The sequence below is a fragment of the Thamnophis sirtalis genome, unplaced genomic scaffold, assembly GCF_051295495.1.
Source record: "Thamnophis sirtalis isolate CommonGarterSnake01/CBP01778 unplaced genomic scaffold, rThaSir2_p1.2 scaffold_3, whole genome shotgun sequence".
NCBI lineage: Eukaryota > Metazoa > Chordata > Lepidosauria > Squamata > Natricidae > Thamnophis > Thamnophis sirtalis.
In genome coordinates, this window is record NW_028261383.1 from 125895568 (window position 1) to 125909655 (window position 14088).

The 14088-nt window shown below is 38.4% G+C and overlaps 2 protein-coding genes across 3 annotated transcripts; one reads left to right on the forward strand and one right to left on the reverse strand.

Moving 5' to 3' along the window:
* Positions 1 to 2040: 2040 nt before the first annotated feature.
* NT5C (5', 3'-nucleotidase, cytosolic) lies at positions 2041 to 7965 on the forward strand. Its single transcript, XM_014070544.2, has 5 exons — positions 2041 to 2267; positions 4562 to 4662; positions 4744 to 4804; positions 7430 to 7544; positions 7636 to 7965. Exons 1-5 carry the CDS (start codon positions 2079 to 2081, stop codon positions 7776 to 7778), a joined length of 609 nt encoding a protein of 202 aa, XP_013926019.2. The 5' UTR covers positions 2041 to 2078; the 3' UTR covers positions 7779 to 7965.
* Positions 7776 to 11356, reverse strand: ARMC7 (armadillo repeat containing 7). 2 transcript variants are annotated; one of them, XM_014070545.2, is made up of 4 exons: positions 11204 to 11356; positions 9519 to 9620; positions 9286 to 9429; positions 7776 to 8711 (listed from the first exon to the last, which is right to left on the reverse strand). In XM_014070545.2, the coding sequence occupies exons 2-4, from the start codon at positions 9607 to 9609 to the stop codon at positions 8338 to 8340; spliced, it is 609 nt and encodes a 202-aa protein (XP_013926020.1). In that variant the 5' UTR covers positions 9610 to 9620; positions 11204 to 11356; the 3' UTR covers positions 7776 to 8337. The 2 variants fall into 2 exon arrangements, with proteins under 2 accessions (XP_013926020.1, XP_013926022.1); XM_014070547.2 differs by having other exon boundaries at positions 11216 to 11342.
* Positions 11357 to 14088: the final 2732 nt, after the last annotated feature.

Consider the following 14088-nt stretch of genomic DNA (forward strand, 5'->3'; position numbering starts at 1 on the left):
TAAACTGCAGTGTCTCTGTATGTTGATTTGTGTGTATCCAACACAACTCTCACAATGCTTCTCTAAACGCACTCGCTCTCCCAACAGGGAGCTTACCAGCCACACAATTCAAGTAAGGATGGGATGCAGAAAAATGTATGGAATGGTTATATTATATAGGAGAAAGTCATTGTATTAAGTATCCCAATGCCAAGCTGTTTTGAAGCAGAAACATGTCACCATTTTTGGATACTTTGTGTTTTGACTGCATTGGTTTGTTTTGGGTCCATCAATTAAGCAATGCCATCTAATGAAACTCAAGAAAGTAGGCTTCCCTGTCATAGAATCTGCTGTCTGGAATAGCTTCCCTCCAGAGATTAGTACAACCCCATCTTGCCTGCCTTTAAAATCCTTTTTTTCATCTCCCAAGATATGGGATAGATTAGAGGTTGATGAGGTTGGGGATTATGTTGTTCTTTGCACATTGGTGTTTTTTTAACGTTTCATTTAAGTTGGGAAGATGTCCAGAGTCTTTGGAGTTCAATAAATTCAGTGAATATCTACTATATTCTGGAACTACAGACTTGGATACCAGTGCTTTTATACTGCAATATCTTTATTTTGGTCTTTCATTAGTGTGATATAAAAACGGAGAGCTATGAAATTAACAGTTATAACATTACAACGATCTGTCTAAAATTTCTAAGGACAGTGACTATAGATTTACAAGGCTGAGATAACAGAAGACCATAAAACCCAAATCCCTATAAAGTTAACTAAAGGTTAACTAAAAATGTACGTTTTAGTGTTGAATAAAATATAAGATAATGTTCTGTGCTATCTAAAAAGGCTAAAAGAATAAGCGGTGGTAACAAAAGTACAGGTAGTCCTTGACTTACAATCACAATCGAGCACAACATTTCTGTTGTCAAGTAAGACATTTGTTAAGTAAGTTTTGCTCCATTTTACGACCTTTCTTGCCACAGTTGCTAAGTGAATCACTAGTTGATTACTAACCCTGGTTGTTAAGTGAATCTGGTCACTGCTTGTCAAAAGGTGGCAAAGGGTGATCACATGACTTTGGGACACACCGGTCATAAGTATGAATCAGTTGCCAAGCACCTGAATTTTGACCACATGACCATGGGGCTGTTGCAAAGGTTGTCACTGAAAAATGGCCATAAGACACTAGATCTGCCTGGACCAACTCCCTAGTTAGTTTTGCTGACTGAGGAATTCTGGGAGTTGAAGTCCACACATTTTCAAATTGCCAAGATTGAGAAACTGCTGTATAGGGATTCTTTCCCCGACTGATTCTTACACACATGGTTGACTAGTTTGTAGTTCTGCAAACTTAACCTGTAACTTTTGCTTCAGTTTTTCTGTTAACTCAGATGACTCTGGCTTCAGATGAACCCATCTACAAATTATAGGAAATCAGGAAAACACGTTTGACTTTAAAGTTCAAACCCAGACCTCAGCAAAATCAAAACTGCAATATCACCAAATAAATGTTTACCGTCTGCTAAGTCTAATTGTTTACCGGTTGATACCCGCTGATTTTATTTTTATTTTTTAGGTTAAAAAAAAATATTTAAACAATTTTTTAGGATTAAAACTGGGAAATCTTTTTTTACCTTTTGATGCTATTTACACAAAGTATCCTGGCGTTCCCTTGAAATTATTCAAGGTTATATATATACGGTATATAAAGTCGTCTGGTGGAATAATGCGCTCTTAAAAAGGCTCGGTAAATGAACCTCAAAACGGGACTCCCATGAAGACATGGCAAACGGAGCGAGGCCAATTCCCTTCTGTCACCGATGAAGGGGCTAGGATTTACTCCTTTCCCACCAGGTTCTCGGCCATTTGTTGCCTGAGCAGAGGGTCGGACTAGAAGACCTCCAAGGCCCCTTCCAACTCTTGCTTCTTCCAGCTTTTTCCGCCTTGATTTGCGACCCCGCACTTGAAAATCTCCTTTGGTCTTCCGTATCGCGACTCCATTCGGCCGGAAAAACCTCGATTCTTCCTCCTTCCTCTTGCTGGCCTGAGTTGAGGGCTTGGGGGCGGCGCCGCCGCCTCTTTGCCGCTTGAAAGACATGGCCGGCGGTGGGGCTCCCTCCTCGCTTCGTGTGCTGGTGGACATGGATGGGGTCTTGAGCGACTTCGAGGGCGGGCTGCTCCGCGACTTTGTCGCTTCCTACCCCGAGGAGCCTCACGTGGAACTGGCGCAACGAAAGGGCTTTTCAGCGCTGGATCAATACCGGCGCCTGCGGGAAGACCTAGGGGTGAGCTTCTAGTAGCTGGATCCCGGGGCAGGAGGAACTCTGGATCCCCTTGGTTATTCCTGCAGCTAAAGGAGAACGGGCAGAACTACTGTATAGGGCAGATCTCAGGTTTTCTCCTTATATGAAGCGTCTAGCATTTTTAAAATTTAATTTCTGGTCATGTTGAGATAAACATAGGAACGTTAAGGGGCCTTTACAAAAAAAAAAAACCTCTGTATCTCCTTTGAAAATTATTTGGAAGATTTCCTATGCAAACCAAACATACATCTAGTGTTCCTTAAAGCCTGCCCAACTTTGTCAGGTTACCTTTTTTGTTTTTTTAGGAATCGTTTTTGTTTTAAGGAATCATTCATCAATCCACCTCTTAAAGAAGCGGGGTGTTTGTTTGTTTTTTTGAAGCTAGCAAAAGACTGCAAAAGTTGAGCTGAGTGCCAGATTATTGCAGTATACAAGCCCCAAAGCACCTCTTGCTGATAAATGAGTACTGTACAACTATTACAGTATTCTGAGGCAGGGGAGAGCATTTCTGCAGTACAGGTAAAGTCGGCAGCTTTAAAGTTTTAAAATAAAGTTTTAGCTGAAGCATTGTAAATCAGCTTGATGTTGTGAGCTTTTAATTGGTGGAGTGCTTCAGAGTGCGACCACTTTTAAAAGCACTGTATTGGATATATATATATATATATATATATATATATATATATATATATATATATATATATATATATATATATATATATATATATATATATATATATATATATATATATATATATATATATATATATATATATATATATATATATATATTTCCTTTCAAAAGAAGGAGAGCAACAGCTTTTATCAGTTCTCAAACAAGAGTACGGAGTATATATATATATATACTCCGTACTCTTGTTTGAGAACTGATAAAAGCTGTTGCTTCATTGCTGGTATTATTCTGCTGTAAACCTTTCCTTCTAACTTCAGCAGGTGGCAGCCTCTGGCTCTCCTTCTTTTGAAAGGCTGAGCAGAGTCATTTGCTTAGGATTTAAATCAGCAGCTCACAGGGCAGTGACTAAACTGGGAAGTCAAGATGCACCACAAAAGGTGGAAATGTGTAACCACTGTGCAAAACTGTCCAGGAGTTGAGGATGGCTTTGCTTTTTATTATCTCCTGCTTTTATATCACCAGGGAGACATAACTCTTGGTTCTTAGGTGAAACAGAAAGAGAAACCAGAACAGGCTTGTAGTAAACTTCCTTCTTGAAGCCTTCAAGACCACAAAGTAAAGGAGTTTGAAATCATATCCTGAAGAGCAAATGACAATCTCAAAGTCAAATGTTTTTTTTCCAAATTAACACCAAAACTTTTGAGAGGAGATAAATATACCTGTTTTTTGTTCTTAGCTGGGCATCCCTTTGGTACAAGAACCACACAAATTGCCAGAGGTACCCCTTTATACAATATGTGCCCTCTCTCTTCTAGCAGACCTGGGCTGTTTTCCCAGAGGAAGGGCAAAGGAAAGAGACCGGTTTTTTTCTCACCTATACCTTGACCGAGATCACTGATACTCTGCAATCCTGAGAAGTGGCATCGGCAGTTAGTTGAACAGCTATCCGGGAGGAACCAAGCCTCTGCATTTTGGGGCATAAGTGGCATTACCTAGACTTCAAGGAGAAAGTAAAGAATTCCCTTCCCCATCATAGTTTTGTGTGTGATTGCAGCTTGATGCAACCCATACATGTGTTACTAAAAAGATGATCTCTAGTTCAGTGTTCTCAATCTTGGTGATTTGAAAGTGTGTAGACTTCAGTTACCAGAATTCCCCAGCCAGCTTCAATTCTGGGAGCTGAAGTCCACACATCTTCAAACCACCAAGTTTAATAAACACTGTATGCTTCGTCCTTCCACTGCTTATTCATTCAATAATTACAAAGCAGTTATAGTTATTTACCTAACCAGTGTTTGAGAATCACTTTAGTTGCTATCCCTCAATTACAACAATGTTTTTCACTTTACTTTTTGAGTAAGGAACAGATTCAAGAGTATAAACTTAATTTTATTTGAAAAAGAATGAATGAGATAGAAATATAACAATCACGCTATTTTAAATGATACCTTGCACCAATGACCCATTTTTAATTTCTTGCTTTAAAAAACAGCTTGGCTTTTAGTGCTACTTACCTGATACCTTGAAACATGGTTTGAAATGAACTTAAAACATGGCACCTAGTTTCTTTATATGATCTTTAAAGCTACCTAAATTTTAAACATTAAATTGTCTTAACCATAATTCTAAATATGTCATTTTTTAGGACAAAATAGCCAAGGTCTATGAATCACCTGGCTTCTTTCTGAGTCTGCAGCCCATCCCAGGAGCTATTGAAGCAATGCACGAGATGATTCAAATGCCCAAGTAAGGACCATTTGACATTAAGAACACTTTGGCATCAGCATACATTTTCTTCTTGTAATGGAGAATATCATGTCTTTTCAGCACTGAAGTTTTTATTTGCACAAGTCCTTTACGGAAATATGAATACTGCGTTTCAGAAAAGGTTGGCAATTGTCACTCTTCCTTCTTTCACTCTTAACATGCGAAGCACCTATCAATCAAGATGAGGGATTCTGTATGTTTTAAAACTCTTTTCTTTCTTTGGCTTTCCCTCCTTGTCTCCTCCCTGGTCAGTGGCTAATAACAAGACAATTGCAGAACAGGTTTGGCTTTCATACCATGCTTCGGCTTTAGTTCTTCTGAGCTTACAGAAAAGTTCTGTCTTAGTCCAGGATACTAAACTCTTAAAAAGATTACTAGCCATTAAAATCCAAATCCTCCACTGCCCTATACAAACTGAAATCTTGCCACTACAAAGCCACTAAAGAATCAGATCCCTTTGAAGGAAAAAAAATACCAAGCATATATACTCCTTAATAAACAAAATATACACTCCATTCATCAAAATATTAATCCGATACTAATCAAATCAGCATATGCAATCGGGAAAGGCTACTACTATCTGATTTTAAAACTTGTAAGTGGCATTTTAGAAAGGATTATATTGTCCAATAGTTTATACATATGTAATTATACATATGCATCTTATGAAATATGCATAGTTAAGATGCTGAAGCTATTTTATCTGATTCATGTAGTAGTTTCCTAAGTTTGTTTCTGTCACCAAGATATGAAAGACTTGCTTTTTTATCTTCTGTCCACAATATTTATTAAATTATGAAGTTTTATGCCACCCTCCATCAAAATTATGAGGATAACAGACTAGTATCACTGACTAACTGTATAGGAAAGATTATTATCTGGAAATCAGTCTTAAGAGCTATCTTTCAAAGCTTGGAAAAATATGGAAAGTCAAGGAAAGCCAGTTTGTGTGGCTCTCCAATTTTTGCTGTATGGCAGCTTCTATCATCACTAGCCAGCCGAGCCCATTTGAAGATATTAGAAGAGTTGTAGGCCAGCCTCTCGAACAGAAGGAAAATTTAAATTCAAGAATGGGCTGACCTGATTTGAGTGTACGTAGAAAAACATCCCCCTCCCAAGCCCTAGAGCATCCCCATGGAAGAGAAAATTGCATAAAAGCTTTGAAGACAGCTGATTGCTCTGTTCTAAGCCTCATCCCTTCTTAGTTATGATCTAGAGCAGAGATTTTCAGGTTTTGTGAAATCCAGAAGCCACCTATTCCCTAGCCTTGTTAAGAATATAGTGAAATTAAAGGCTAAAACAGTGGAAAAGGTAACAGAAGGCATATTGCAATTCTGATAATAAACAAAAAGGTATTCCTGAAAGACAGTGCTAAGCAACTGCAGAGTCACAAAACACTCTCATAAATTTGAGATCAAACCTGCTTCTTAGCAATGTCATTTTCTACTTTAGGCATAATATATAGATATGGCTAAATATTTTTACAACCTCCAGCCAAAAATGTCATCCATTCCCGCTTTATATAATCACGTATATCAGGGGTGTCAAACTTGCAGCCCATGGGACACATGTGTCACGCGCTGGCCATGCCCACCCCTATTTTATCAAAGGAGAAAAAAGTCGTGATACGTCACGTGATGACATGACAATGCGAGTTTGACACCCCTGACCTGAATGGTTGAAAGAGATGTTTTGGAAAACCAAAGAATAAATTTAATTTGTTCCAGTATGACCCATATCTAAGTAATAATATGTAAGATTGTGTTTTAATTCTTGTGTGATAGAAAAATAGCTGTTAGGGTTGCTTTTTGACAACTTTATTCTCTTAATCACTATACATTTTAATCACCTTTTTTGTGAACCATATAGTGAGAACCTTTATTCTGTTAAAAAAAAAAAGCAGCGCTAACCTGATGTACTTTCACCATTAAGGCCAAATTTTCATTTTTAAAGGAAATTTTAAGGAAAGGAAATTTTAAAGGAAATAGGATGGGCATGCTGCAGATCCCATCAGCAAAAGAATGTTAGTTCATGGGGACTAGAAGACAATTTTTTTCTGCAGCAGGCCTTGCTCTGTGCAAAGTCCTCTTTCTGGGGATTAGAATGGCCCTAACCCTGTTAGCCTTCTGAACAACTTTAAAGGCTTTACTGGCTATGCTCCCGAGACTGGGCTGCTACATGCGCCAAGAGCCCCGCCTCCCGGCTATATTGTTAACAAGCCAGAATTCTTGTTTTGAATGTACTCAAATTAGACGTTTCAATGATTTTTAGAGTTTTTATGGCCTTTACTGTTTTTGTTGTTTTAAAATGTTTTACGACTTGGAACTGTAATACAGGTTTCTGAATTGGGAGTAGGCCCAAAGTGATTTGCTGAGATGGGTGGCTATAGAAATCAAATAAATAAGCAAATAAATAATCAATCAATCAATCACCCAGACCTGTTCTTGGAGCTAGATTATCAGCCTATGCTTGTTTACTCAAAAATAAGATTATGTTCGTGAGTGTGTTCATTGAAATTTAAGGGATTGGTATATGTGTAAAGATTTATAATGTAGTGCTTTGCAAAATGAGCAAAAAAATTTGGATGTTTGGAGTGTGTCAGCAATTTGAGATACAAATCCAAGCATTCTGTCTTAAAGCTACATAGGGTAAGTCTACTAATTTTACCAAGTCTTATAGTAAAAAGAGCTTTCTTGAAAGCTGTAAGTACCTTTCTTCTAATAACTGCTTTCTTATCACTTGACAGTACGTATGGGTTGCGCAGCACTTGGGTCCTAAATTTGTGGAGCGACTAATTCTGACTCGAGATAAAACAGTTGTTTCAGCTGATCTGCTCATTGATGACAAAGACATCATTAAAGGTATAAGGATCTGTGCTACCACTTCAACTTTTCATCCAAGTGCTGTATTATATGGTTTATATTTTTAATGTCTCTTTCCACTTCTTCTCAGGGATAGAGCCAAATCCAAACTGGGAACACATCTTGTTCTCTTGCTGTCACAACAAACATCTAAAGCTGCAGCCGCCACGGAGAAGGCTTGAATCTTGGACCAATGACTGGAAGGCGATACTGGAGAGCAAACGCTCCAAGTGAAGCATATAGAAAAGAACATTTATTTCAGCCACCATCAAAAAGCTCTGGGAAGTATTTGCTGATCACCAATGCCAATTGGAAACAGAGACAGGCCCTTCGAGTCAGATGATCCATATGGGAATAAGATTGTATCTTAATTCCAAATGCGCTTGACTGATTTATTAAAATATTAAATCCTTGGATGGAATGTTTGTTGTTTGCCTATTAATTAAACAAACAAAACAGCTCTAAAATGTAAGACAGCTCTTTGACTCATTATGTTCCCCCCACCCCGCTACTTACTGAAAAATATAATCAGTCAAATAACATATATTTCTATTCTCTCAGCTCCCCTCTACAGTAAGTCTAGAATATTTACCAAGGCCCTTTAGTTTATGGCACCTGGTTCATATTTCTAAATAACCTGAAAATGAATTGAAAAGCACATCAGAGTACGAAAGGACCCCCTAGGTCCTGAAAGTCCCCTGTATGCTTCCCAAGGGAAACTCTCAAGACTATTTACAGTCATTTTTAAAGCAGAATATCTGTCCAAATTTTTTCTCTTTTCCCTTCCCTTCATTCAGGGAGGATCTTGTTGGCTGCCTCCTGGGCTGCATTCATCCTTGGGCAGTGGGATCCCGATTGCCGTGTGCTTGGTTAGGTTCCTGGCCTGCTCCACCTGAAAGAGGCTGCAGTAATCCTCAAGGAAAATAGTGGCCAGGTTTTTCAGCCTTCTGTTGTTTGAGAGGGAGAAGCGCAGCATGCACTCAATCACAGGGAGGGTGGTGATCTCTTGGCGGGACTGGGATGTGGACAAGTACATCAGAGTTGTAACTGCAGACAGGACCGTCTCTTCATTGGCACTGGCCAGGCAGTTGACAACAGCTGACACTCCACCGGCCTCTAGTATGTAGTCTTTGTTGATTTTGTCCAGGCAGAGATTACAGAGTCCTCCTGAAAAATAAGAAAATAAGGTGGTAAAGATAGTAACAGAGTGGTTTGGTCAATCTCATCTTAATAATAATCTACATTTCAGTAGTTTTAAGACAACTTGATATCTTGTTTCTGTCCACAAATGGTTTGGTGCTATATCTGATACAAGTACGCTACTGAACTGTTCATTTGGTGACCATTTGAGAGAATGTTATTTTATACTACTGCTCTTAGCTGTACTCTGCCTTATGTTTGCTGATGTATTTTGCTAGTGTCCTCTTGCCATCATTTTTTAAATCTATTTTCTGTAATATCCTACCCAGTTCTTCAACCTACTTACATACCTTTGCCAGATAATTCTTAAGCCAAGGATGAGGAAACTAGTCTTCCCACTTCTGTGATCATTGTTTATGCAGAGGCTTCTGGAACTTTTGGTTTAGCAATATATTACGTAATTACAGGTTCTTCTTCACAGCTTAAAGTGAAGACAGAGTTGAGCACTGCAATGGAATAGGCTAATATGCTAGCTTCTCCTATGTCCTAACTATTGAGAAATGATTCTGTTTCATGGAAAATGTTGAAATCCAGGCCTTACCAAGTGCAAATTCCACAAGATTGTCATTTTCCTCAGTGAGCATATCCAGAAACAGATCCAAGACCTTGAGTTGTCGCAGATATTCATAATTTTGGGGGTTATAAGCAAAATTGGCCAGATTAGCCAACACTTGCTCTTTGGCATCTGCAACATAAATAAAAGAACTCTTAATATTAAAAAGCACCTGTAAAAGTCAATGTAGAAGTACAAACTGACCAATAAATTACACTCACCTGAACTATCTGTCACTTGGAATTCAGTGACTAAGGCCTGCAAGTATTCAAGCCGACTGAGGCCTGCCAACTCCTTCTGATTTCGGGACATACTGGTAGATGCTAGATAAATAGAAGACAAAACAGTATTAAGAACATCATTTGGTGTTATGGCAGGTATCAATACTTATTATAAATGTGTGCATTTCAATTATCCCAGTGTATGTAATTCAATTCCATCTTCAAAAATACCAGAATGGTATATAAAAGTATTGCTAGGTAACCGTGCACAATAACACTCTTAGTAATAATTTTGACATAAAGATTATAATGCTTCTCTTCCAGCAAGTTCATGTGACTGATGGCATTTGTTAGATTTTTATTTTATTTTTAGAGTAGGCAGGATTTCTAATTCTAATTTTTTGCTTTTGTTTAGGATCCAAATTTAATTAATTTTTTCAGCTTTAGATTTATTTAATATCTTAATTAAATCTTCCTTCCACCTGGATCACAGTAAAGTGAATTTGCCAAATCTTAGGATATAGCACATTTTCCCTAGACTAGCTGCACTGTTGTAATATAAAGAAGACTAATTCTGCTCTATCACTATTTTAAAATATGATTGTAAATGTATGCTTAAGAGAACTCTGGTATTCCAATGAAACACAAAAGTTATGTGTCAAGCATTTGTTTATGTCAGTCACATTCAAGTTACAAGGATGTGGGGTCAGTTCAGAAGGATTTATCAACTTGTTCTGGGAATAGCTACTGATGAATGTTTCCTTTAACAATTTTGAAATGCAAGCATTGTCACATATTTTATTTATTTGTATCCCACCTTTATTATTTTTACAAATACCATAACTCAAGGTGGGGTTTCATTTAACAATATCCCATTTAAAATGTAAGCATTGTCACATATTCTATTTATTTATTTGTATCCCACCTTTATTATTATTTTTACAAATACAGTAACTCAAGGTGGTGTTTCCTTTAACAAATCCCATTTAAAATGCAAGCATTGCCACATATTCTATTTATGTATTTGTATCCCTTTATTATTATTTTTACAAATACCGTAACTCAAGGTGGTGAACATATCCAACACATCTTCCTATTTTCCCTACAACAATATCCCTGTGAAGTGCGTTGGGCTAAAGGAAGTATGGGTGACCCAAAATCACCCAGCTGGTTTTCATGCCTAAGGCAGGACTTGAACTCAAGGCTTGTTATCTGATTAGCTTGTTAACATGGTAGCTCTATAAATTTGCCATAACATTGAAATATAGAATAACAGAGTTGGAAGGGACCTTTAAGGTCTTCTAGTCAAACTCCCTGCTTAGACTGGAAACCTAGAAAAATTCGTATGTTTCTAACAGCGTTCCTTTTGTGTCCGTGGCAAATAAAATTTCATTTTCAGCTCCAAGTTTTAACATAGCAGTATAAATTTTAATAACAGCAATATACTGCTTTACAGCCCTCTCTAATCAAACATCTAAACAACAAAGGATTCTGTTAAAACCTATGTTAAGACCTAAGGATCTTATTTCTTCATTCAGGCAACTAAGCTAATACAAATATTTACCTTCCTTTGCATATTTTTTTCATATAAAAAGAAACCACAGTAATCATCAATACTACATTCGTGAGTGTAATGCTAATACGAAAAAGTTCCTAAAAGAAAACAGAGCCATCGCTTTTCCCACCTGCTGAATTACCGAATTCTGCAACTATGCGCCTGAATTCCCATCAAGTCCTTGGAGAGGGGGAAGAGACAAGAAATCAATATCCCAGTAAAGACCTGCAGCGCTAAAGTTAAAGCGAAACAGGAAGCCGGAAGTTACGTTTAGGGAACCGGGAAAGGTCGTCCCCAACGACACAGAGAGCCTCGTCCCCACGTGCTGTAGTTCCGTCTTTGGTGCGGAATCCCTCTGAAAGATTCGGTAGGCGGAGCTTCTGCAGCTGCTGCGGGCGCCGCCTCTTCTCGGCGGTGGCTGGTCTCTCGGTGATGAATGCTGCGGGAAGCATCGCTGATACTCGGGGTGGTCGCTTTCGCCCACGGCTGGCGGGTCGCAAGGGGCGCCCCGACCCAGTGGGAAGAAGTTGTGGACCCACGATGTTTCGAAAATAAAGTTTCATATCTATTTAGGAGTTTAAAAAGCCTCTTAGACAGATCGGAGTAAAAACTCAACGTTCGCTGAAAATTGAAATGGAGATTCTCAGTCACCAACCACGTCGTGGTTGTCCCAAAGACGTTTTTTCAAGAGTCAACTGGACTTCCTTGGGTTTTTCTTTGAAGACGTTTCGCGTCTCATCCAAGAAGCTTCTTCAGCTCTGACTGGATGGTGGGGGATGGAAGGATTTACACTCTTTCCAGACAGCTGGACATTTGCATTCTTTAAGAGATTCGTCGAGGCCATTTGGAGGTTTATCTGTGTGGTCAGGATCACTTGAGTGGTGCAAATGGGTGTGAACTCTTCTTGAAACTGTTGAAAGGACTGTGTTTGAACAGTCCTCTCTCAATAGAGGGGGAGAGATAGGACATCATCTATCTCCAGTCTACAACACAGTCCTTTCATCAGTTTCAGGAAGGCTCCACACCCATTTGCACCATTCAGATGACCCTAATACCTCCAGGTTGCCTCAGCGACTCTCTAAAACAGGGGTGTCAAACATCACATTGTCGTCACGTGATGTTTCGTGACATTTCCCCCTTCGCAGAGCTGGGGTGGACGTGGCCTGTGTGTGACACATCCAGCCTGTGGGCCGCCAGTTTGATACCCCGGCTCTAAAAGAATGCAGATGACCAGCTGTCTGCAAGGAATATAAATCCTTCCATTCCCCACCATCCAGTCAGAGCTAAAGAAGCTTCTTGGATGAGACGCGAAACGTCTTCAAAAAAAAAAAAAAAAAAAAAAACCAAGTAAGTCCAGTTGACTCTTGAAAAAGCATCTTTGATTTTCAGAGCAAATTCACCAGGAGGCTATCAGACTAAAAGGCTACTCCTAGAAGCCACTTATGCTGAGCATGACTAGGCAAGGGTCTGAAGGTGTCCCTCCAATGCACATATTTAGGAGCAAACCCCTGGGCGTAGCAGAAAGGGCTGAAAGTGTATAGGATGGCGCTGGGAGGAGGTCCAAAATAAGGCTCCTTCATTAGAGCTTAAGCTTCTGGCAACTTAATATACCTGTACTTTTCTTGGCAGTAGTTTAGCTGACAATATGCTTGTGGGTTTGTATCACCGTATTAATTAGGTCCCAGTCCTGCTTAGTTTTTTACCCTTGCAAGGTCCTCCCAATCCAATAATTGTGGTCTTCCTACTCAGCTTAATTGGGGTGGAAAATAGAAGCATTTCTTACTTGCTTTATTTAAAACTATCCCTACTCTCCACCACCGCCACTCCTTCTTCACTAGGCATATTTTGCTGATGAGCCGTGAGGGGATAAATCTGGCAGTTTTAGCCCATAGAGTTTTCTAGATCTAAATTCAGAGTATCAATATTATGAGGAGCAATACTAGAAAGTACACTGCAGGGGTATCAGTACCTAATTTTTTTTGGGGGGGGGAGAGAACTGGACCAGGAAATAACTAATATTTGGATGACAGCTAACCTTATAATTTGTCAAAATGACTTTTTTAAGATTTTCACATAATTATAGAAATAGTCATGCTAGGAATTGTACCATATAAAGAGTTACTTTAAATAATTTAAATAGTTATGGGATGAGAAGTTCTTAACTCTCTAATTTTCCTTTGTCGTTTAAATTTTATTGCGGCAAATTATTAACTTCTAGGCAGGTCATAAAAGAAATGGAATGGAATAAGTTGGGAATCCACATCCTGAATTGTGTTAATGGTCACTGAGAAACAATATTTTTATTTGATTTGCTATTATGTTGTTTTACTATTTTAATCTCTTTTCTGAAAGAATGGAATGCAGGCCCACTAGAATCCTTTGGTTTTGAACAACATTTTATCAATAGATGTAAATAAATAAAACATCAATGTAAATGAAATAGACTGCTAAGGATTCAATGTATCATGTGTTCCATATAGCATGCAAATGTATTAGTTACATTTGTATTGGTATTTATATCTTTCCAGTGGTCAAGACTTTAAACCTGGAGTGAGACAAAATTAAGATTGCAGGAGAAATGTCTATAACCATCCAGGTCAATGTCTTAATCATACAGGTCACAGGTGTCCCAACGGTGCTTTTTTTAAAAGGCAACTGGACTTTCTTGGTTTTTTTCTTTGAAAACAATTCTTTTTTAAAAAAATATTTTGATGAGAAGTGAAACATTTTCAGAGAAAAAAAACAATAAAGTCCAGTTGCCTTTTGGGGGGGGGGGAAGCATAGATTTGACTGTGGAAAGCATTGAAATATTTACTGTGACTATGGAAAAATAGATATATAACTAGGAATTTTCTCCTGAACTTCCTTTTGAAAATTGAAGCATTATAGGACTGCCATAAATGTGTGTTATCTTCTAATGATTTTAAACTGTTGCTATAGCTTGCAAGTCGTTTACAGAATAAAAAGTATTGGGTGAGTTAGGAACAGTTAAATCATCGGAATGTTTATTGTGTC

Coding starts and splice junctions, on each gene's coding strand:
- ARMC7 (XM_014070545.2), bottom strand. CDS start 9,609: ATGTCCCGAAATCAGAAGGAGTTGGCAGGCCTCAGTCGGCTTGAATAC. Junction 9,430..9,518: donor CCAAGTGACAGATAGTTCAG/GTGAGTGTAATT, acceptor TTTATGTTGCAG/ATGCCAAAGAGCAAGTGTTG. Junction 8,712..9,285: donor TCTTGTGGAATTTGCACTTG/GTAAGGCCTGGA, acceptor CTTATTTTTCAG/GAGGACTCTGTAATCTCTGC.
- NT5C (XM_014070544.2), top strand. CDS start 2,079: ATGGCCGGCGGTGGGGCTCCCTCCTCGCTTCGTGTGCTGGTGGACATG. Junction 4,663..4,743: donor GAGATGATTCAAATGCCCAA/GTAAGGACCATT, acceptor ATGTCTTTTCAG/CACTGAAGTTTTTATTTGCA. Junction 7,545..7,635: donor TGACAAAGACATCATTAAAG/GTATAAGGATCT, acceptor ACTTCTTCTCAG/GGATAGAGCCAAATCCAAAC.